General features: G+C 46.0%; 3 protein-coding genes across 3 annotated transcripts; 2 read left to right on the top strand and 1 right to left on the bottom strand.

Annotated features, from left to right (window-relative positions):
• Positions 1 to 213: 213 nt before the first annotated feature.
• LOC142988828 (elastase-1-like) lies at positions 214 to 1,981 on the top strand. Its single transcript, XM_076138115.1, has 8 exons — positions 214 to 247; positions 331 to 425; positions 575 to 681; positions 805 to 933; positions 1,172 to 1,308; positions 1,421 to 1,566; positions 1,680 to 1,826; positions 1,908 to 1,981. The coding sequence occupies exons 1-8, from the start codon at positions 214 to 216 to the stop codon at positions 1,926 to 1,928; spliced, it is 816 nt and encodes a 271-aa protein (XP_075994230.1). The 3' UTR covers positions 1,929 to 1,981.
• A 900-nt stretch (positions 1,982 to 2,881) lies between these two features.
• On the top strand, positions 2,882 to 4,662 carry LOC142988773 (chymotrypsin-like elastase family member 2A). The gene is made up of 8 exons (XM_076138028.1): positions 2,882 to 2,915; positions 3,004 to 3,098; positions 3,230 to 3,339; positions 3,452 to 3,580; positions 3,936 to 4,072; positions 4,155 to 4,297; positions 4,411 to 4,557; positions 4,639 to 4,662. The coding sequence occupies exons 1-8, from the start codon at positions 2,882 to 2,884 to the stop codon at positions 4,660 to 4,662; spliced, it is 819 nt and encodes a 272-aa protein (XP_075994143.1).
• Positions 4,663 to 5,535: 873 nt separating this feature from the next.
• Positions 5,536 to 18,649, bottom strand: csrnp1b (cysteine-serine-rich nuclear protein 1b). Its single transcript, XM_076138071.1, has 5 exons — positions 18,317 to 18,649; positions 11,578 to 11,779; positions 9,437 to 9,696; positions 9,029 to 9,325; positions 5,536 to 8,911 (listed from the first exon to the last, which is right to left on the bottom strand). Exons 2-5 carry the CDS (start codon positions 11,759 to 11,761, stop codon positions 7,901 to 7,903), a joined length of 1,752 nt encoding a protein of 583 aa, XP_075994186.1. The 5' UTR covers positions 11,762 to 11,779; positions 18,317 to 18,649; the 3' UTR covers positions 5,536 to 7,900.
• Between the last annotated feature and the right edge of the window lie 3,944 nt (positions 18,650 to 22,593).

The following is a 22,593-nucleotide window of genomic DNA, read 5'->3' as shown; positions in this document are numbered from 1 at the left end:
AGTGCCAAGAACCTGAGTTCTGGTTGAACCACAGGACTTTGGTGCCAGGAGGCAGAGCCTGGAGGAAACATAGAGAGAGAGTTTTTTGTTTTTTTAAGCTGTTATTTCCAGTATCAGCTGTTTCTGGCAACGTAATGTTTGTATTACACGTATTGAAGGTCCTCCAGGCTATATAAAAACGCCAATTCCATCCGTTGATATCAGTGTCTCAACATGATCTGGCTTGTGGCTTTCCTATCCTGCGTTGGTAAGTTTACCAAATACATCGATTTAGATTTTGTGAAAGTTACAAGTTCATTCTAATAAACTTTGTCCATCTGTGTGCTGAAGGTGTGATTTGTGCTGAGGCACCCTTCAACCATAATGTGCACAATCAGAGGGTGATAGGAGGCCACGATGCTGAGCCAAACACCTGGAAATGGCAGGTAAACTATGTGGTGACTTTGCTCAATTGTGAAAAGTCATGTCTACATACTAAATAATAACAGAAGGTATATTTTACATTCGTCACAATGCCGGCTGACCTGTAACATGATTGGCTTTGTGTCTCTGTTTGGTCTGTGGTTCCTCTCAGGTCTCTTTCCAGAAAAATGCATACAACGATGGTTACTTCTATCACATCTGTGGAGGCACCATCATCGACGCTTTCTACGTTATGACTGCAGCTCACTGTATTGACAGGTTGATAGTACAGTTGATTTTATACTGAAGCATAAAATGTTGAAACTGATAATGCCAATAACTTCTGGACAATGATCCTGCTCTCTGTCTGGATGACTGAACATTGTCCCCCTACATCCTCAGCATGGATGCCAGACAGTACCGTGTGGTGGTGGGCGAGTACGACCTGTTTGAGTACGACGGCAGTGAGCAGTTCCGTAACGTGGACTTGATTGTTGTCCATCCTGGCTGGACTGGAGATCTTGCAATTGGGTAAAGTAACAGTGGGCTGGCTCGCATCCTTTTTGTTTGATGGACCCAGCAAAAATGGGTCAAATAACAGTCACGTTTCATTTTAATTGTCTTCAGTGTTAGAATTTTCTTTAATCAACTTTTTTTAATTTTAACTGTTTCTATTACTGCACGAAAAAGACTTAAGGCTCCTGACCTGCAGTATGTAAACATTGAAGTGTAAATTATACAATATATAACGATCCTTTGTTTCTGTTAGAAATGATATTGCTATCTTGAGACTGGCTGATCCTGTTTATGACAATGGATCTGTTGCTGTGGCCGAACTACCCGCATTTGGCCAGACGATGCCTCATGGCTTCGAGTGTCACATCACAGGATGGGGGCTTATGGACTGTAAGTAAACACTCCTGCCCAATATGATCACATAATGTACAGCTCTGCACAGTACATTCAACCAAACCAGTTCACACATTTCTGAATAATGTCACTGCCGCTCGATTGACAGTGGTAGGAACCGTTCCTGCCATCCTCCAGGAGGCTGCTATCAACGTGGTGGAGCATTCAGTCTGCTCCCAGCCTGACTGGTGGGGCAGCGTTGCTCTGGACACCATGGTGTGTGTTGGAGGGGACGGAATCATATCAGGCTGCATGGTAACAGTGACCTTTCAGTTCATATACTCACATGTAGGGCTGTTGATGTCGTCGCATGAGATCTGTTGTCTTCAAACTGGACATTGTCTTTCTGTGTGTGTCTCCTGTCGCAGGGTGACTCCGGTGGGCCCTTGAGCTGCTTCACTGACGGAGCCTGGAGGGTCCACGGTGTCGTCAGTTACGGCCCATACAACTGCAACATGGCGACCAAACCAACAGTCTTCACCAGAGTCTCTTCCTTCGTGGACTGGATATACACGGTAAGTTTCAGAATTTCATTGACTCAGAATATTTCAGCATAATAGATGTCTAATATTTATTTATTACTGTGTTTTCTTCAGGTTTTGAACTACCATCAGTAAAAGAAGCGTACAGATGGCAGTGTTTATCCTACACTGTGCTGACGAGAACCAGTGAAATAAAGCTGATGTGATTATAAAAATGGTCTGGATTCAGTTGAAGTTCTTAAATGAGTCAAAGGGTGGCAGAAGTGTTTCATGTTTAGAATCATTCCTAAGGCTCTCATGCGTTCACAGACATTTCTGTAATTTCTCACAATCTCACAAATGTCTTGTTCAGTGGATTCATGACAATTCCATGTGACTACATGTTTGAGTTGAAAGCAAGAAGGATCATGGAGACCATCTTTGATCCTCTGACCTCTTAAGCGACAACCCCCGAGGATGGAACATTCCAAAGCCTTTTAGATGAAAGGCCTCTGGGACCGGGCCTCTGTTAGGGCAAAAAGGTTTTACTGAGCCAAAGTGGGAATGTGATGTATTTTCTCTTAGCCAGTGAAGACAGGAAACCAGAGATGAATTCCAGAGGTCTTCTCTCACTCGCACTCACTTAAATCAAACCCATGATATCCTCCATACATATATTGATTGGCCATACTTGGATTAATTTTAATTTGAACATTTTATCTTCATTCCCCACTGATAGGAGACTGTATTTGGTGTCCATGGTGTGAATAAAGTCAGACTGTTCTGTGCCTTGATAGGGACACCACCTGCTCCTTTCCCACCTGCTCCTTTCCCAGTGAAATGAAATGTGAGCTATTATAACATAAATACTTTATATTTCAGCTTAATAGTTTTTGGATTTGGAGTTTGAGGGGAGTAAACAATAGCTGACAATCTACTAAAAAACTATACTGTCTATTCCTTTGTACACATTGAATACATCGTAATTTAGGTTCCTGTATCAGCTGTTTCTGGCCACGTAATGTTTGTATAACACTTAGTGAAGGTCTGCCAGTCTGTAGCTGATATAAAAACGTGAATTCCATCTGTTGACGGCTCAGTGTCTCAACATGATCCGACTTGTGGCTTTCCTATCCTGCTTCGGTAAGTTTGCCAAAATAAATACATCGATTTTAATATTATGAAAATTACAAGTTCATTTGAATATATGTTATCCATCTATTTGCTGAAGGCTTGATTTGTGCTGAGGCACCCTTCAACCATAACGTGCACAATCAGAGGGTGATAGGAGGCCACGATGCTGAGCCAAACACCTGGAAATGGCAGGTAAACTATGTGGTGACTTTGCTCAATTGTAAGAAGTCATGTCTACATACTAAATAATAATATAATATATATTTTACATTCATCACAGTGCTGGCTGACCTGTAACATGATTGGTCTGTGGTTCTTCTCAGGTCTCTTTCCAGAGAGTGACATCTCATGACGAAAACTCATTTTATCACATCTGTGGCGGCACCATCCTTGACGGTTTCCACATTATGACTGCAGCTCACTGTGTTAACAGGTTGATACTATGGCTTCTTAATTTACATAGAAGCATAAAATGTCAAATAGGTTTTGGACAGTAATCCTGCTCTCTATCTGGATGATTGATCATTGCTCCTCTGTGTCCTCAGCATGGATGCCAGTCAGTACCGTGTGGTGGTGGGCGAGTACGACCTGTTTGAGAACGACGGCAGTGAGGAGTTCCTCAGAGTGAACAAGATTATTGTCCATCCTAGCTGGACTGGAAATGTGGCCAGAGGGTAAAGTAACAATGAGCTGGATCTTATAACCTTCTGGAGTCTAGCATCATTTTGGTTTGATAGATTTAATAGAAAAGGGTCAGATAAGAATCACACATCAAAGCTTTGTCCAAAATAAAATTCATTTCTGGAATATTTTAGTCTGATTGCTAAAATGTTTTCCTGGATTAATTTTTTTTTCTTCAGCTTTAGAATTTTCTATGCTTAATCATTTTTTTCATTAATCTATACATTTCCTGTGCTACAATGACTTAAGCCTCCAGTCCTACAGTTTGTAAAAATTGAAACATAAATGATACAAAGCATATACATGGAGGAAAATGTGATATGTATTAAGATTCTTTGTTTCTGTCAGAAATGATATTGCTATCTTGAGACTGGCTGATCCTATCTATGACAATGGATTTGTGTCTCTGGCCGACCTACCTGCACTTGACGAGACGATGCCTCATGGCTTCCAGTGTCACATCACAGGATGGGGGCTTATGGACAGTGAGTGTGTACAGCTCTACTCATATACAGCATATTCAACAAACCACTTCACTCACTTGTGTAAACTGTCAATGTGTCACAGTGGATGGAAGCGTTCCTGCCATCCTGCAGGTGGCTGCTATCAACGTGGTGGAGCATTCAGTCTGCTCCCAGCCTGACTGGTGGGGCAGCATTGCTGACACCATGGTGTGTGCTGGAGGGGACGGAATCATATCAGGCTGCCAGGTGACAGTGACCTTTCAGTTCATATACTCACATGTAGGGCTGTAGATGGCGACGCCTGAGATCTGTTGTCTTCAAACTGGACATTGTCTTTCTGTGTGTGTCTCCTGTCCCAGGGTGACTCCGGTGGGCCCTTGAACTGCTTCACTGACGGAGCCTGGAGGGTCCACGGCATCGTCAGTTACGGCCCATACAACTGCAACATGAAGAATAAACCAACAGTCTTCACCAAAGTTTCTTCCTTCATGGACTGGATATACACGGTAAGTCCTTGAATTTCATTGACTCAGAACATTTCACCATATAAAAGATGTCTAATATTTATTTACTTCTGTTTTTTTCAGGTTTTACTGGAGTTCCGTCCTTAAAAGAAGCATACAGAGGACACTGTTTGTCCTACTCTGTGCTGAATGGATCCAGCAGTCTAGATTTAGCGGTAGTTCTTTAAATGAGTCAGAGTGTGGCAGAAGTATATCATGTGTAGGATCAATTGCAAAACTAACGCATTTACAGGAATTTCTCACTATCTCAGAAATGTATTGTTCAGTGGATTAATGACAATTCCATCTGACTATATTTTGTAGTTGCAAACAAGAAGGAATCAGGAAGACCATCATTGATCCTCTGACCTCTCAAGCAACAACCCCTGAGGATGGAAAATTCCAGAGCCTTTTATATGAAAGGCCACTGGGACCAGGCCTCTGTTAGGCAAAAAGGTTTTACTGAGCCAAAGTGGGAATCTGAGACTGATGTAATAAAAAAGTAAATAAACAGCTTTGCCTCGAAACTCTCTCAGAAATCCACCTAATGTGTTTCTCTTAGCACACGCCACATTTTCCAAATTGTGTCCAACTGTGGCAACTGCAGTTACAGGCTGAAGGTTTCATTCCCGCCTTGGATCTCGGGCCATATGTTTATGGCGGGATTCAGGAGGCTACAGGATGACATCATGTAAAGTAAATGTTTTTTCTCTTAGCCATGGAGACAGGAAACCAGAGATGAATTCCAGTGGTTTACACAAAAAAGCTGAAAGAATGTCACTTCAGTGCATCCAGTGTAAGAACAGGTTTAATAGCTAAACTTTGGTTTTAGGACCACAAAAACTATACACAATAAAACAAATGGATGAAACTATAATTGGAAGTTAACAGATTTTTATCCTCTGCCTCTGTGTCTGGATGGCAAGAAGCAGACATTTGTTCAAATATGACAAAACAAAGATATGCAAACAAAATCAAGTATTTAAGAAAGTGTTTTTTTATTATTATTTGGAGGGACAGGCTGTCAAAATGGCTTAGATGAAAGAAACAGTTTTTGAACAGCAGGTTAAAGTGTGAATATGTAAAAAATAAAGCAGCTTTGTTTGCTCTGCAGGACCATTCAAGCAGAAGTATGTACAACACAAAAGGCAAAATGTAAGACACGTTCTTTGAAAATTAAAAAAAAAAGCTGTACTGTAATACATTACATTGATAAATACTCACTGTTGCCATTGCTTCATGAGAATTGATGTTTTTATACAAGAGAAACAAAATGTCGACTTGCAAAAATCAGTGCCCTCTTCATGGCATCAGAACATACATTGGATGGATTTGAAAGTAATCAAAAAGGCAAAAAAGCGAATAATACATTTCCATTGTGCAGGCTGCACTTTTCAAAAGTATACAATGAATCAGAACAAGTTTTAACAAACGGGACCTGCATGCATAATTTGTAAAGGGTCCAGAAAAGCTGCTCAAACAGCTGTAGAAAGGTGAGATATGTACATTAACATCTGTAGTGTCCCTCAACTGTTCACACTGCTGACAGCAGAATCGCCCTCCAAAGGTCTTGTTCTGTAATCAGGCAACTCTTTCAACTTTCAGGTTTTGTGAATAAAAAATGTATAATATATGCAGTTTTTATCCGCAAAAACCCTTCACATGTGTAATTCATAACAATGTAACCCAAGTCATAGACTTCCCAAAAATTCTGAGTACAATCAAATTGCGATTTACTTACTTTTAGTGGCATTTTTTTATTTCGCTAAGACATCTAACCACTGCCTTTGAAAAATACTTCAGAATGCTAGAGAGCGATAACCTTCATAAGTACACAATTCTCTATGATCCATATATTACAAAGGTTTCCCCAGATTGAAAATTACTCATTTCACTTTCTTAATAAAATAATCAATTTGTCAGTAATTAGAATTCTTTTTTTCCCAACCTACATAAATTAGTTACAAAATATTAGTGTAATTTTCTATGGTTACATTAGGCAGCGACAGACCCACATTTTTAGTTTTCAGTGATTAGGGAGATTCCACAGTTTTCAGTCCCAAAGCTTAAATGGAAGCACGGTGCACACACACACACACACACACACGCCTCCGGCATGCACGGCTCCCCGGATAAGCAGGCACATCCAGTAAACTTCACGACAGCCCATTGTATTACCAAAAAAAGAAATTAAAGTTAAAAAAATTAAATTAAATAACTATTGAAATAATGACATAATAAGTTACCAAAAAAATGTTAAAGGTATGAGAGAATAGAAATTAAATACTTTCTGATGGACTTTATGGTCCCGTTTCCCATAGCAAAGTGTGGTATGGAAAAAAGGAAAGATTGCACTTTCAGGTGAAAAACATCAAACCACAGTGCTTCTCGAGTGAAAGTAGGCTTAATCTGAAATAAATAAAAAATAAATGATAAAAATCATAAAGGAAATAATTTAAAACCAAAGTAACAAAGACAATACAGCGACAGCTTCTAATGGTATGAGCATTATCTTCTGGTTACCTGGCTCATAAATAAAGAAACTCCATAATTTAGCGTTGAAACTGCTGAATCGACCCCCACGCGACCATCAGCACTGCCTATTCATACATCACTATTTTCACAGATAAAGTGCTGATCGAGGAGCTTTTTCGAGGGCGTTTTTGTTTTTTTTCCCCATATTCATTTTTGTACCATAACATCCTTGGGATAAACCCTTCGAGGAGAAAGTGTCCACTGTAGATTCAAACCCAGCCCCCCCCTCCCCACCCGGGTAGTGTGTGAGAGCCCGGGAGGGAAGGTTGTGGTTGTGGATTGGACTATGTTGAAATTTGACTCAGGCTTCAGATAAAAAGGCAAAATAACAAAAGAAAGCGTGCCCATCACAGCAATGGTCACCACACATTGCCTCCAAACGCTAGAAAGCTAGAAAAAGATCCCTGAGGTGCACATTCAGCTGTGTTGAGAGTCCCAACATGGCCCCGGTCAGCTTGATTCCTGTTTAGCATACGGTTGGTGAACGTAGTTTGGTTTAGAGAGCTTTCTTAGGAATTGAGAGCCGTCATTGGTTTGCGTGGTCTAATTGATCCGATATTTGTCTCCTTTCACTTTAAAACACTAGCTGCCATCTCACACAGCGTTTCTCCCCCCCACCCCCAAACTGCTCTGCTAACATTTTGAAGGCATGTCTGGAGTTTCAACATTAGGCAAAAAAAGGGGAAATCACAGCTTCCTCCTAAATCAAACGTGTTCACACTGACATCTTATGTGCATGTATAGTCCACCCCTCAAGCCCCGCCCCCTCACCCCCCACCCCTCGCACAGGTCTGCAAACGTTGACGTCGCGTCAAACCTTCACAGACTCCATCACTGACAGCTTCATGGCTTCCTCCAGCAGCTGATTGTCTGTAAAAGTGGCGGGGGGCTCAGGGACCGATTCCGACAGGCCCATCAGCGACTCCAGGAGGCAGGTACCAGGGTCGCTGGCTGCAGGGAAACTCGGGTAACTAGGCAACTGAAACTGAAAAAAGTTGTCCATGTGTTCGTACTCCTTGAGGGAGTTGTAGAGCGAGCTGGGCCCCAGGCAGGGGAATCCGTCAAAGAATTCCAGGTCGGACTCAGACGAGAGGCTCAGATCCATGTTATAGCTCGCCGAGCGGTCGATAGTCGGGGAGGGCGTGCGTGGCACGCTACTGCTGTGGAAGAGGGCGTTACCCTGGTTGGCGTTCTCATCCAAAAGTTCTGAGATGGCTGTTGGTCGATTGTCTGTGTGATCGCAGGCAGAGTCTAAGAGCGCCACACCAATGTTGTCATTTTCGCTGGAGAAGTCCAACATGCTAAAGCTACCAAATGTCACCGTGGATTGATGATGCTGCTGCTCCTGCCGGTGATCCGGGAAGCGCAAATCGTTCTTCTCCTCGCCATCCCTGCCGATTCTCGGGCCCTCTGCGTCGCTGAAGCTGAGGATGCGGCTCAGGCCTTTCTCGTCCACATCCAGCGGTGTGCGCGTCCCGCCCCGGCACTCGCCCCCCTCCGAGTCGCTCTGACCCGAAGAGTCGGACAAGTCCGTCATGTCGCTGCTGCAGCTGTTTTCCGCAACTGCCATCAGCCCTGTGCTGAAGGGGAAGGAGGGCACCGGCATGGGTTGGTGCTTGTGTGAGTGGCCGGGCGGCGCCGTCTGGGATGTATCCTCCTCCTCCTCCGTGCTGGACTGCTCCTCCAGCCTCTTCTCCAGCTCCAGCTTCATGATCGTGTGGATGTAATGCGTTTGTACCCTTGTGGAGTTGAACTCGATACGACCCTCAGTGTTCCCGCAGCCGTCCTTGGTACAGCCACATGGGAAAGAGGAATGGTCCATCTGTGAGGAAAACAACAAACAAGTGAGTTCACTAATCAAATATTGTGATTGGGTGCTCAGTCTATTGAATCACTAAATCCATCTGAGCATGCAGATTGAGGCGGTTGTTTCACAAACCTGACATTTGATGCCAGCCAGGCTGCAGCTGCAGGTTTCTGGTTCACAGAAGCCCTGACAGTCACAGCCACAGTTCTCCCTGGAAATCCTCAGCTCGTGCAGCTGCCTCTTCTCCTCTTTGTCGATCTTCTTCACGCCGGCGGCTTTGAGCAGTGCGTAACGCCGTTTAGAAGCGTATGGCTGGAGGAAGGAGACCTCCTCCACGTTGGCCCCACTGATGTCGATGTCCTGCTCGGGGATGTCATCCACCGTCAGCCGCTCCGCCTCTTCACACTCCTGGGTTCCGTTCTTAGTTAGCTGGAGAGAACACAGGCGTCAAATGTGATGTTGCGTTGCGTTTGTGGTCATTGAAGTGACTGAAGCTTATATAGATCCATCGCCAACACACACTTGTGCAAATTTGCTCACCTTAAATTTGAGGGCCTCCAACTTCTCCTCCCTGAGTCTGTTGAAGAGTTTTTCCCGGCGCAGGAGCCGCTGCTCCACCGCAAACTCGGCAAGTGTGTACGTGCGGAGCGCGCTGTGGCGCTGCATCATGCCCAGGGTGCATCCTCCTCGACTGGGAACACTGGTGAAGCCCTGGCACCGCGGGAAGAAGAACACCGTCACCTGGTCAAAGGTCACATTCCCCCGCCGTGCTCTCTTGGCCTTCTTAAGAATGGATGTGGCTGTGGATGGAAGCAAAGAAACGTAAGTTCCAATACAAGCAGAACAATGAATTCTGTTGAATAGACACAATTGCCATGTTGTGCCACTAGATGGCACAGTGCCTCAGCTAACACTTTGCAGAATGTGATGTGAATTGTGATGTGTGGAGGCTGCTGAACGGACTGAAAAAGGACACCTCTCTGATTCACTGGCCCGTGTCCTCAACCAACCCTTATCATGTACCCAATTAAAAGACACCATAAACAGGACTCCAACACAGTTACATCCTGTCCAGTGAAACTCAAACTACCAGAATCTATTCAGTCTCGTTTCTTGTCCTCCTGTGTGACAAAACACCCTGCCCAGGAAATTCCCCTCCGTCGCCAACAGAGCGCAGGAAGCAGATCTGCCAGGATCCCGAACTGGCGAGTAAATGCTGGAGGCTTCCGGAACAAGGGGAGGGGTGTCACAGTTCTCAGGACAAGGATAAAAGCTGCCCACCCTTGTCTCCCTGCTCGCTGACAATCCTCACTAATGGCCCAGTAACTGTCAGGAGTCAAAGGTCGTCACTCTGTTAAAACCATTCAGGGCCACAGTGACGAGCCGTCCTCTCTTAACATCGACAAACACAATCAAACCATGTGGGAATGAAAGTAGAGCCACATGTGCAAGCAAAAGCCCCCTAACAATTTATTCTAGTTTTATTATAAATTCCACTTCCTCCACTCGGGAATATTCACCCCGTTTGAAGACAGGCAACTTTTTCCTCTGCTTAAGCTGTCACATCCAATGTTTGTCTTATTAGTGTGCGAGAACAGAAAAGGGAAGGCAAGACAATATTCCACATGTGTTGGGCATTACCGTCACTCTCCAGTGGGAATCTCTCCGCCGCAGAGACACACACACACTAACACACACATACTGTATAACTCTTCTCTCCGGAGTCACACAAGTCAAGAGGGACGACAACAAAATAAAGAAAGCAAACGTTTCAGGCCTTGGAGGGGGCTTGGATGTGGTCACTGAAGACAATAGCGTTACTATGTCCTGAAAAATCGGTTGCTAGGGGCGATTGAGATGAAACAAACAGTTTGAGCCTCACATCCTTCAAATCCAGTCAGGCTTATGACACTTGCAGGAGACAAATGACACCTTCTTCTTCCTCTCCTCCCGCATCTCTGCCCCCCCCACTCACTCCACAATAGAAAACAATCTGGCTTCTTCCAACACAAACAATGGATTATAATGCTGCACACAATCTCCCCTCTTAGCTGCATCTACATACCTTCTTCTCTGGATACACTTACTGTAACCCCACCTCCCTCACCCAGCCTCTTTCAGCACCTGTGCTGGGTGCTTGCCCAGACTTCAGACAAGGCTCTGTGTGTTCCCAGGCTTTGGCAACATGCCACCCTTTCTCCGCCTGGCTTCCCGCCCCTCCATCCTGGAAAACCTCACAACTGTTTGCCCCCTTCTCCCCCTTTAAACCCCCCCATCGCCGTCCCCTAAAAGGCCGGCGGACGGACCGAGGTCCAGACAGAAACACCCTGAAGCCGCTCGACCCGCATCTCTGGAGGAGAGGTGAGGCGAGGCTCCGTCTCCGAGTCTCTGGGAAGATGGTGGAGACGGAGCCAAGGTGAGCACCCGGCGCATAATGCGATTAGCCATTCTGCAGCTTCAGGGCATGAAATCAAAGGGGGTATTCATTGCAGAGGTCTGAAATCATTTCTGTGAAGTGTTTCATGGGCTGCCAACTGACTAAATTCCTTAACCTCTATCCCATTTTATAGGTTTGTTATCAGAGCCACCGCAGCTCAGGAGAAGACAAGGCAATAGAACATTAAAAAGCATGTACCCCAGAGTGCTGCTGTGAATTATTGCAGCTAGAACAGGACACTCACTGTTGAAATTTGTTGCCGGGGAGCTCGGGTTGCTGGGAGTGGAATCCAGGGTGTCCGAGTAGCAGCTCTCGCCTTCCGAGTCCCAGCCGGAGCAGGCGGAGGAGGAGAGGGAGGAGGGCGAGGGCGAGGAGTAGCACGGGTCCTCATCCACCTCCTCGAACTTCCTCTTGAGAACCCCACTCATGGTGTCAGTGCGAGTGATCTGCCAAACACAGGAGGGAAGAGGTTGTTAACATGAGCAACGCTGGCACAAATGCTTATTTTTAAACATCCTTTATCGCCCAAATGACCACAACTGTTTAACAAAGGAGAGCAAATCCAAATGTTTTCATGTTATGAATCATGTCTTGTAATATAACACAAATAAAGCCGATATGTAATTATGATCTGAGGCTACACAGAGGCCTTTTGTAGCCCACGGCGACGCGTCTGCCTGTAATGGACGGGGTTATTGGTGCGAGCCGCTCTGGTGTTTAGCCATGTGAGACCATATGCATCCCGTCTCACGCTGCACTCAGCGGAGAGAGGAGGGGAGGAGGTAGCCGTGGCACAGGAAGCAATCAATCAGCCCTATTCGCATAAGTCAACAATTACTAGACCCTTCACCCTCGACCACATCCCATCAGATCGGCCGATGCATTGATCAGAGAATTAAGGCCGAGCAGACGGGAGAGGAGGGGCGACCGAGTCATGTGGTCGCAGATAATTCAGCAAGGCAAACGTGTGAGCCAACGCCAAAGCAGTTTGCTACTAGATCTGTTTATATACTGTATGTATTTTTGTTAATGCACACACACACACGGCCCTGGAAGTACAGTAAATATGTACAGCTTGACAATGTCGAGATTTTTTGTTACGCAAGTCCTGAATGCATTCTTTCAGAGCAGCGAGAGGGGCTGCTGGTTCAGCAATATGAACAATCAATCCTTTTAGAGAGAGAGAGGAAGAGAGAGAGAGAGAGGGATAGAGAGATGGAGAGAGAGAGAGAGAATTCTTTAACTACATTTCCCATTATTTTAACCAATTCATGACAGTGAACTTAAGCGATCGACTGAACCAAACTCTAAAAGAGAGAAGATCCCATAAACAAACAGTATCTTGTATGAGTGAAGTTGCTGCTGGTGTATTTTATGGTTATGGGGCATGAATGTATGGCAGAGCTCTGACTTTCACAGACGACACTAACAGACGCTCAGTTTCACAACTTCTTGGAAGCTGGAGGCGACGGCGATGGCGACGGGTCACCATCACAGCCCACGGGCCCAACTCCTGCTAAGTCTAAAACAAGGGAGGGAGGAGGAGGAGGTCTCCGCTGGGCTCGGCTCCAACATGGACACTCCCTAGGATGATGTACAGCGGGGAAGCAGGAAAGGGCTTTTACTTTACCCATAAAGAGATCATTTCACAATAAAACTGTTTACCGACTTCAGGGTCGCGGGCAAATCATTTGCAGCTGGCGCAGCTTGAACAGGTTACATCGCCGTTAACGTTTGCTTATTTGTGTTTGCGCGAATATGTGAGTGCTAATAACTTGGAAGTAAACATTTACAAGGAGCCTAGACGTTGTTGCTACTACACTTGTTTGAATTATGGATTACACTGCGGAGGAGGGACGCCTCACTCTACGCCAATCTGAGCCCGCGTGCGGCCCGGGCGCCTGCCTCGGCTTATCAGGATGTTATGCAAGTGTCAGCACACAAAGGGAAAAAACACAAACGTGCAAGGAAGGGGGTCATTTACAAAGTGCAACAGGGGTAATTATGCAAAATGGGTCTCGCCCTGTGACACGTATAAAGGAGAAGTCAGAGTCAAGGGCAAGAGGGCTGACACCTCTTCTATAGGCAGCTTCAGAGATGTATAGGGGGTTATTGTTATTGCTGCAGTCAGATATTGTTGCCCCCAGTGCACATATGATGAATGAATCACCTTGCCATAGGTCAAGCTGGCTCATACGCTCTTACTCTCCCCCCCTGCAACAAACAAGAGCGCCGCTTCCACGCCGACAACCTTCTGGTTCAGCATGTTTTGACATTACCAATCCAAAGGGAAGAAATCACCTAATCCCCATCCATCAAGTCATCTGACTGAGATTTAATCTCCAAATGCTTTGATAATGTCCTCACAGTGTGCGACTTGGCTAGGAGCGACGTGAACACCTGGGTGCAGCATCTGTTGCTTATCTATGGCGCGTATCAAGCAACGCCCGTGTCCCAAAAGCCACATCACACGGCGCCATTCCATGCACAAAATAAAAGGGGCACGTTTGTGGGTTCGCCTTACATTTTCGCCATCACTCCCACAAGCGATTCCCTTAAAAAAAGAAAAGAAAACAAAGCTGTGAGGCATCCTCCAGGGAACACGGAGCGCCAGCTAAGCAAAGTCTTTTTAATTAAAAGCTGCAGTGAGGCAGAAGAGGGAGGAGAAGGAACGAGATTGGGGGGAGAGGCAGTGGTGTCAGAACTGGGTCATTGTCTCTTGACTGCAGTCTACCTGACACATTGATTTGTTAATCCTGTTCAACGGGCAGAAACAATGGTGAGAGGTTAATCCTGGCAAGGGGACGGCTTGTAGTCAATCTGGAGCTTCTCGGCCTGCTCAGCTACAGGACGCACAGGGCCAGGAGTGCGAGGAGAGAGAGCGGACGGAACCAGGGGCCGAGGGGGAAAAGACAACAATCGTGCAATGACTCATTTGAGAGAAAAAAGGGTGGAGGGGAAAGAAAAGAGAAGAAGACAGAGACAGAGGAAAGAATTCAGAGCCAGCTCCTGAAGAAAGCCACGTCTGTGCCCCGCTACTAAATGGAGAATGGATGCGATCGGACAGCCGAGCCGGAGCCGGAGAGGCAGCACGTCGCGTTTTTCAGCGTGCGCTAAATTATGCATCACTGTCATTCCATCAACTACACATACACACACACACACACACACACACACACACACACACACACAGGCAGGCAAATAAAGGATGCATCCGCACAGGTGCTCCCCAGCCAGTTGTCACAGAGTTGCTAAGATAAATCTCCAGGCGGGAGATTTGTCACCGGAAGCACAACACAGCTCCTGTAAGATCCATAACCTCGTCAGACGAATAAGATTATCCGGATACGAGCACCTACAGGCCGTTAATAACTTCAGCTCACAATCTCAATTAATGTCTCTTTTATCTAGAGAAAACTCCATCAGCTCCTTTTGTGGGAATTGTTTGAAGAGAGGATGTATATGATGTGTGAAATGGAGTGTTACTCCATCAACAAGCTTCCTAAAAATGCTCGATAAAATGTTAAGACACACACTAAAAATGCAACACACCTGCTCCCTCACTTCCCTTCAGGCGACTGTGCCGGAGAGATTTATGACCGGATTGATCCCGGGCCTCCATATCAAGTTTTCCCAGTTCTGTTTCAGCTGAGAGGAGCTGACTGAACACATTTAGTTTGTACAGGGAGATGTGGTGACGAGTCCCCGAAAACTGGGAAAACCACAATCTACGAAGGAGGCCGGATCAATCTGGAATCCTGACACTTTAAGTTTTAAACACACACTTCAAGCTTGTTCAAACTGCCCCCATCTGCCCCTACAGACACACACACACAGACACGCACACACAGCAGGACGAGTCAGAGTTGACTTTGCCCCCTTTGCTCTGCCTGTCTGGGCCCTTTGCAGCTGATAAGACTCTGGGCGGGTGCGTCTAGTTGCACTAATCTTGGCCAGCGGAGAGCATTTACATGGCACACTGACAACCCTGCGCCGTGTCTGCATGACTGACTGAGTCGCCTGCTCATAAAATGTGATAATGATGAGCCTGGGAGTCTTCCTGCGTGTGTGGAAGCGTGTCTGGGCAAGCCGTCCCTCCAGGCGGCAGGTATTGCACCTCTCACTTCCAGCTCTGTCACAGCGAACACAAAGGTAACCGATCGGCGGTATCAAGGTGATGGCAGGCCTGAACTCCTGCGTCTACACAGCTGGGAGGGTTTCACGACTGAGAAGCACTCCACCTGCTGGAACATAGCGGTGAGCGCGTCCCCTCCTGGTCTCTGTGAGCCTGTTGTTCTCTTGTGCCACAGAAACATTCTGTTCCTCTGCCTCGACCCGTGCACACACTGATTCCAAAAAGGAGAGGTAGTGGGAAGCGAGGAGGGAGGATCGTTCAAAACAAATAAATAATGTCATGTCTCCAAGCCACAGGAATTCCATTCTGGCAGCACTGCTCTCGCTGTAATAGTGGGAGAAGAACACAGGCTCTATCTAACCCAGATGTGTTTTCTACTGCTAACCACTGGAAACTTCTACTCCCATGGGGCAGCAGAGTGAGCAAAGACTACCTTACAAGACACACCTGACAGGGTATTAGCTTGCATGTGGACCCCACATGCTCTCAGCTGTCATTAATCTGCTGGACAAACTTGTATGGCAAGGTGATGCCTGCAGGAGTCGGTCTGCACACTTGCACATACACATTTGGATACTGTACACTCTTTTCACTCCACCCAAAACAAAGAAACAGCTCCACAGCAGTGACATTCTGGTAATTGTTTCACTTTCCATTACGATATCTGACACTCCTTCTGAAGAGAGTCTGATAGCAAACACAGCTGCTGTGCATTTACATCAAAAACAAATGACAGAAGCCAAAATGTGTATTTGTGCATTTTCTTTCCTCTTTCATCATCATCAGCCTGCAGGGATTAGGAACTATGCCTTTGCATAACTGTACAGCTCAATGTGTTTGTCAAACATGCAGCCAGTTATGTGTTTGTGTGTGTATGTGTGTGTGGAGGAAGGGGGTGAAGTGGAAGAGGTGGGGGAGGTGGGTGAAGGTTCAGAGGTTACGCTCCAGTCTGGGACACTTGCAAGCTGTATGGAATGCTGGGAAAGGACAAAGCAGATGGGAGCTCTCTGCTGCTGTGTGGAGTAAGCACACTCCCCTGCCTCCCCCCCCCCTCTCTCCCTGCCTGCCTACCCCCCCTCTCAGGTCTCCAGCAGGCACAAGGAGCAGGGGACATCCTGCATGACCAAAATTACCCGGAGACAACCTTGTGTGAAGCCAGCTGAGGACAGACAGAGGACCTGCTCGAACCGCAATTTAAATAGGAACGTGAGTAAGACAGAGTGCTTCCTGAGGTTGTGAAACGCACACTGCAGTGAACAGGAAGTGGCCATCCGGATTATCTCTGCTGTCTGACATCTGCAGGCTCAGGGACGACAAGGTTACTTCAGTCCAGGGACAGTATAGAGGAAGATGAGGGACACGGGAGGCATCAATAACATCTGTCATAGTTGGAATTCCTCTAAAGTGACCAAGATGTTTGTTTCATAAGGAATTGAAAAAATCTGTGGAATTTCCCCCCATGTATCTTTGTTATTGATTATTAAGAATTAGGGCTAAAATGGAACATTGTCTGGTTGTAAATGACTCATTTGTCCCTGCTGTGCATTCCTGGGGAAGCTGGTGCACGTGAGGAGTACAGCAAGGAGTGATATGTGCCATTCCTGTAAACAAAGGATCATTCAGCTCTGTGTAGCCTAATTCCAGAAAACATGATTCCAAAAATGATCCGAGTGAGGTCGCACTAGAGACGATTAAACAGATACAGTCTCGGTCTATCTATAGCCCGTGAATCCCTCACTGCCTGCACAACAATGTGGTCTTCTCGATCACAAAGATGATAATCTCATCAATAAATAAACAAGCACTTTGATAGCGCTGGTTTTTCCTAAATGAAACGATGAGGAGGATTGAGTTTCACCTTTACTGTTCGGCTACAGACGCTATGATAATAAAGAAATGTCGCTTTTAATTGAATGATGTGTTGCTATGGGATCGTTAATGTGTGTGTTTTAGATCGTAAAGGCAACAATGAACGCTGGGACATTCCACAGAGAGAAAAGAACATACACCGGCGCGTTAATTCTCATCTTTACGCATTAAATAATTAAAAACTAAACCATTACGCACATCAGCGTAATAGTGGAAAGTGCAGTCGTGTTTTTTTCGCCCCCGATGAGTCGATCATTCCTCATGATTAATGCTAATTATGGTGACAGCGGCGCTATCAGCTGTGCTCAGATGTAGTTGCCTTCAGGAGTCGCTCTAGTTACAAGAGGCGCACCAACACCGCTGAGGTGAACAAGGACTGAGCACACACAGACACACACACACACAAAGCCGACCTCATCAACAGTTCAATCCCGATGGATCCACATTAATCCCGCACACTCCTCATCTGACCCCGGCCGGTGAAGTTTGGAAGAATCGCTCCGGTTCCTCTCACCGATCAACGTGACAACCTCGTCAAAAATCGATAGAAGGTGAATGAACCGGATCTTGTGCCGCTGCTTGCTGCCGCTGCTCTTCGCTTCTCTTGTCTTTTTGTTGTTTTCAAATAAACAAATCAACTATTTCACACAAAGCGATCACCCGAGTGTGTTTAAATCCAATTTAAAAGTCAGCGAGTAGCAAAAAAGCCTCAAAACCGGCGTCGGTTATTGATAAGTTAAACGCGAACATGGCACAGAAAGACGCTTAACCGTAAAGTGCTCTAAGAAGGAGAACCAGCAAAGATTCACCCGCAACAATAAATCCTCACAGAAACAATACAGCGACGGCGACGATCCCGTTCAAACACAGAGCAGCGCAGAGGAAAAGAGCATTTAAACTACCTGACTCGGAGGTTAAACACATATTATCCCCCAATTCAACCCAGCAGCGAACTCCATTTACATCTCCGTTTACTCACCACCAATTCAAGTATCCGATCAGCATTAGTGACAGAAGGACGCCGGGGGTAAAAGAGCCGATGTGTGTGTGAAGGGGGGAAGAGTAATCCAGAAAATTGTCCCGAATAAAGGCGCCGTATCCCCGCGTAGAGACCTCCAGCTATTGTGCTGCCCTGCCGTGCCGTGCGGAGCTCCGTGCCGGCTCAAGCGCTCCCCTTGTCTGTAGCAGCCTGCCGAGAAGCGCAGCCTTTTCCGTCAGTGGAAAACTCCCTCCTGGCGTCTGTGCAGTGACGCAGGCGGTGACACAGGGAGGCTGCCCACGCCGCTTCCTGCCTTCCTCCTCTTCCACCGTGTGTGTGTGTGTGTGTCTGCGCACATCACGTCGCCCGGCCCCTTATTGTTTGCGGAATGAGGATGAATATTCGGCCCAGAACACCTCGTGATGTCACGGGGTGTGTGAGGGGTGATGATGGGTGGGACACATCCTTTAGTTTGTGGGATGTGACTTCATTCAGGCATGACATTGGTCATAAGGGAGCCGAAATTAGAGAACAACCAAATACAACAATATACAGTGAAACTACAAATATTGAAGTTTGGACACTGAACACTGCTGAAGACTACAAGTTTATAGAGTGCTACCAAAACGCAATAAACACAATTTGTTTGGTGGAAACCAGTGGAATTTCACTTACAGCATAACAAATTCCCCAAACAAATTTTTCCCTGTTTAAATGAATGGTTGCTTGTGTCCATGGGAACCCCAAATGAGCCCCACTAAGGCGCCCTGGGGTTCTCCACAGTTCTCATTTTGAATCTGCTGTCATATTACCGTCACTGGATGATAGTGTATCATCCCCAGTAATGACGTGGGAGGCGCTGTGATGTGTGTATGTGTGTGTGTATGTGTGTATTGTGGCGAATTTCCAGTTAAAGGAAAACACTGACTAAGCTGTGCAACAATATGACTCAGTGTCTTTTTGGTGGAACAGAAAAGTAAACGGCAAACTCACAGGCAACAGCTTCTAAACATAACAAACAATCCATGTAGTGTTGGTACGATATTCATTCCTACAGGGGTTCATAGCAGAGAGTCACTATGTTTATACTCTGATTAGAGGCTGTAAAAGATTAAACAGCAACAATACTCACATGTGATTAATGTAAATACTCATGTTGCATACAATTCAGCCATGTCAGCACTTCTTTTGTAATCATTGATCTAATCAATCCAAACCCTGTTCTGACCTCAGAAGTAGCAGCAGTAGCAGCAACCCCCCCCCCCCCCCCTCCCCTACACCCACACATACACACACACACACACACACGCACACACACGTACACACACACACACACACACACACACACACACACACACACACACAGGTATTTACAGTCAGGGGGTCGGCCATGGGAAATGCACCGAGATACTTTGCTTTCCCTCTCAGCTGGACCAGATCACTGAAGCAAAGTGTTCCGCCAATGTCAATACAGGTGCTCCCTCGGTTGCACAGATTTTGGGGAGAGGTCCCCCGCCAAAGCTGTGTACATAGAGCCATGCTAATTGTCTGGTGGTAATAGAGGGCCATTCTCACCAGTGTGTCGGGGGCCTCATTTGGGGCGTTAACCCTAAACAAGCACATCCAAGTAAATGAGAGCAGGAGCGGTACAGAGGTACTGCTGCCATTACTCTCCTTTCACATTCAACCATGTTTGATAGCTCACAACACACAGAGTGCAGCAATGTTCAGATTGACACAATGGTTTGATGTAGTGGCATAGAGGAACAGGCGTTTACCAACAGCAACACTTCAGTTTCATTATGCAAGACAATCTGAAATGAAACCGAAAGGATCTCATTTAAACGACAGAGAAAATGCGAAAAACCGGATCGTCAAAGTTGAGATCAAATGAAAGTTAAAATTGATGCCGACATGCTTATTGAAGTCGGTGTGGACTGAATCATTTACAAAGTACTTTAGATAACAAACTTTAAATCTTTCCTTCTTTCTTATGAAACATAGTTGTGATAAATGAAAGAGAGAAGTCAATTAGTTCATAGCAAAGAAAAATCAATAAAAGTGATCTATTTTTAATGTTTTCATCAGTTTACTTTTGAAAATCACGACACACTGCCAGAGCCGCTTTGCACTGCAATTACAGCAGCGAGCAGATACATAATTTAGAGTGTAATCTAAAGTGTAGCTTTAACAATGTAGCCTTTGCAAGTGGAGCAATTGCAGTCACAGAACAAATACGTAAATAAATAAATGACTTTCAGCAGGAAGGCGGCCGCATGTAGAGAATCTCTCGCTCGTCTCTACACACAGCACGTGTTGTAACAGCGATACCGTCTGCGTGATTGTTTTTGTTTTCATGTGCAAGGTGTGTAATACAGTAGGTGAGGGCGTGTGTGTGTGTGAGTATGTGAACAGCGCTGTAATGCTCCAGCGAGAGCCTGGGAGTCTGTGCGTCCAGACAGACTCCACCCAATTAGCTTCCCTGTCGCCCTGCTACTCTTAACACACAACAATTAGCCATCCACAGGCCCCGAGGAGCAAACCGACGGTCACATGAGCAACAGCACCACTAGCCATTACTGAGGAATTCTGCTCTATTCACAATAAATACCTAATAACCACCAACATCAACAATTACCTCTCTGTTTGACAAGTCCCTGTGAGCCTCAACACATGCAGCCCCCGCCGCTGCCACGGTTGGTTTCAGTAGAACGCCTAATTATAGCAGCTGCGTTGGCAAACACCAGATCACTGACACAGGTTTACATAAAACAATGTTCTCTCAGACAGACACACATTATGTAAGAGGCCAATCCAGGTACCATGAAAACTTGAGGCTTTTGGTATTTGCGAGTCCTGCTTTGTTTTCAGGTCTTTGATGAACCGTCCTTCATGAATCAGTCGGTGGTAAACAGGAAATGTCTTGGTGGTGGAATTTGTGCTTTTCATGTTGCTCTTTGAAGTTCTCCGTCAGGCCCATCAATTCTCTTTTTTTTTTGATAAACAAGGAAAAGTTCCAGGGAACAGTGCGACTCACACATGTTTACCCTCTCTTCTAAGAAAAAGAGCTGTGTGCATGTGTGTGTGTGTGTCCGTGTGCAGGATAGGGGGATGGGAGCTCTGGTGCCAAAGCCACTGAATCAGGCCTGAATACATTAAGGCTACTCTCTTTAAAAGTGTGCCAAAGAGTTCATGGTGGAAGACGCCCCTCCAAGAGCACAATAATGGGCTTCAATGCTTTCCATCTGCAGAGGGAAAAAGGCCTGTGACTGCACGTGCTGTGTGGAGAGGCTCGACAATGTTTCAATCTATGGCCATCAGAGGACATCAGAGGCGGACAAAGTCATCACAGTAAAAGTGGAAAAATAGTCCAAAGTGCAAAAGTAAAGGTGCATTAGCTGTAAAATCTGTAGTAAAAGGGCCAGTAATTGTTGATACTTTTTGATAAGGAGGAAGGAAATCAATCAAGGAGAGAGAGAGTTGAGAGGGAGGGATGGAAGAAGGAAGTAAATGGAAACAATGAGGAAGGGAATTAAAGAGGGATCATCAGAGAATTGTGTAGAATCTCTGTGAAACCTGAAGAGCTTTTCTCTCCTCCTCTGTCGCCAAAGATTCCTAAAGTATCTTAAATCGGACGGACCAGATGAGGACGTCCGGCGTTGTTGTTGCCGTGGTGCAGACTGGCGCGGGTGGGGGAGGGGGGGGGGGGCCCTGGGAGGAGGGGTCTGATTGATGGCTCCAGCTGTCCCAGAGGAGACGCGCGCAGGCAGACAGCTGGTCACCTGTAGCCCCAGACACGACTGTGATAGAGGCCTATGGCATTGTGTTTCACTGCAGAGGGCAACCAGTGCAGCGCAGGGTTCAGGCCGCTGTTCATCACAGCCCGGCGGGGAGGAGGAGGGGGACAGAGTCAGGATGACACCCAGACAGGCAGCCAGGGAGAAGAATGCATAGCAGAGTAGAAGCATCTGATGTTGCTAGGGCTCATTAAGCAGATTTTGGGCTGAAGTAACAGTTTAACACCTATCTGTAGCTAATTTAGAGGTGGAAATCAACAAAGTACACTTCAGTCTTCTCTTAATATGGCGACTGGAGTCGATAACAGGCCTCATCTCACTTCTACTACACTGCTTGGTGACTGGTTGTAGGCACACTGAACTACATTTGAACGACATTTGCCTGAGATTTCCATCTGTGGACTACGCTTCAATTTAAACTTTGCTTGTCAAATAAAAACCCTGTGTATCAAAGACAGTTTAGCACCATTTCTCACAAAG

This window comes from Genypterus blacodes, unplaced genomic scaffold (assembly GCF_046128005.1).
Source record: "Genypterus blacodes isolate CSIRO-AG114 ecotype Tasmania unplaced genomic scaffold, CSIRO-AGI_Gbla_v1 ptg000348l_1, whole genome shotgun sequence".
NCBI classification, from domain to species: domain Eukaryota; kingdom Metazoa; phylum Chordata; class Actinopteri; order Ophidiiformes; family Ophidiidae; genus Genypterus; species Genypterus blacodes.
The sequence above is the reverse complement of the archived record's forward strand: the minus strand, read 5'-3'. Positions and strand labels throughout refer to the sequence as shown.

Bases quoted from the DNA above. Each gene is read 5' to 3' on its own strand.
- LOC142988828 (XM_076138115.1), top strand. From the start codon at position 214: ATGATCTGGCTTGTGGCTTTCCTATCCTGCGTTG. The intron at 248-330 runs GTAAGTTTACCA...TGTGTGCTGAAG, and splicing joins GGCTTTCCTATCCTGCGTTG to GTGTGATTTGTGCTGAGGCA. The intron at 934-1,171 runs GTAAAGTAACAG...TGTTTCTGTTAG, and splicing joins ACTGGAGATCTTGCAATTGG to AAATGATATTGCTATCTTGA.
- LOC142988773 (XM_076138028.1), top strand. From the start codon at position 2,882: ATGATCCGACTTGTGGCTTTCCTATCCTGCTTCG. The intron at 3,099-3,229 runs GTAAACTATGTG...GGTTCTTCTCAG, and splicing joins CAAACACCTGGAAATGGCAG to GTCTCTTTCCAGAGAGTGAC. The intron at 3,581-3,935 runs GTAAAGTAACAA...TGTTTCTGTCAG, and splicing joins ACTGGAAATGTGGCCAGAGG to AAATGATATTGCTATCTTGA.
- csrnp1b (XM_076138071.1), bottom strand. From the start codon at position 11,761: ATGAGTGGGGTTCTCAAGAGGAAGTTCGAGGAGGTGGATGAGGACCCG. The intron at 9,697-11,577 runs GTGAGTGTCCTG...TTCCATCCACAG, and splicing joins CCCGGCAACAAATTTCAACA to CCACATCCATTCTTAAGAAG. The intron at 8,912-9,028 runs GTTTGTGAAACA...TTTTCCTCACAG, and splicing joins TGGCTGGCATCAAATGTCAG to ATGGACCATTCCTCTTTCCC.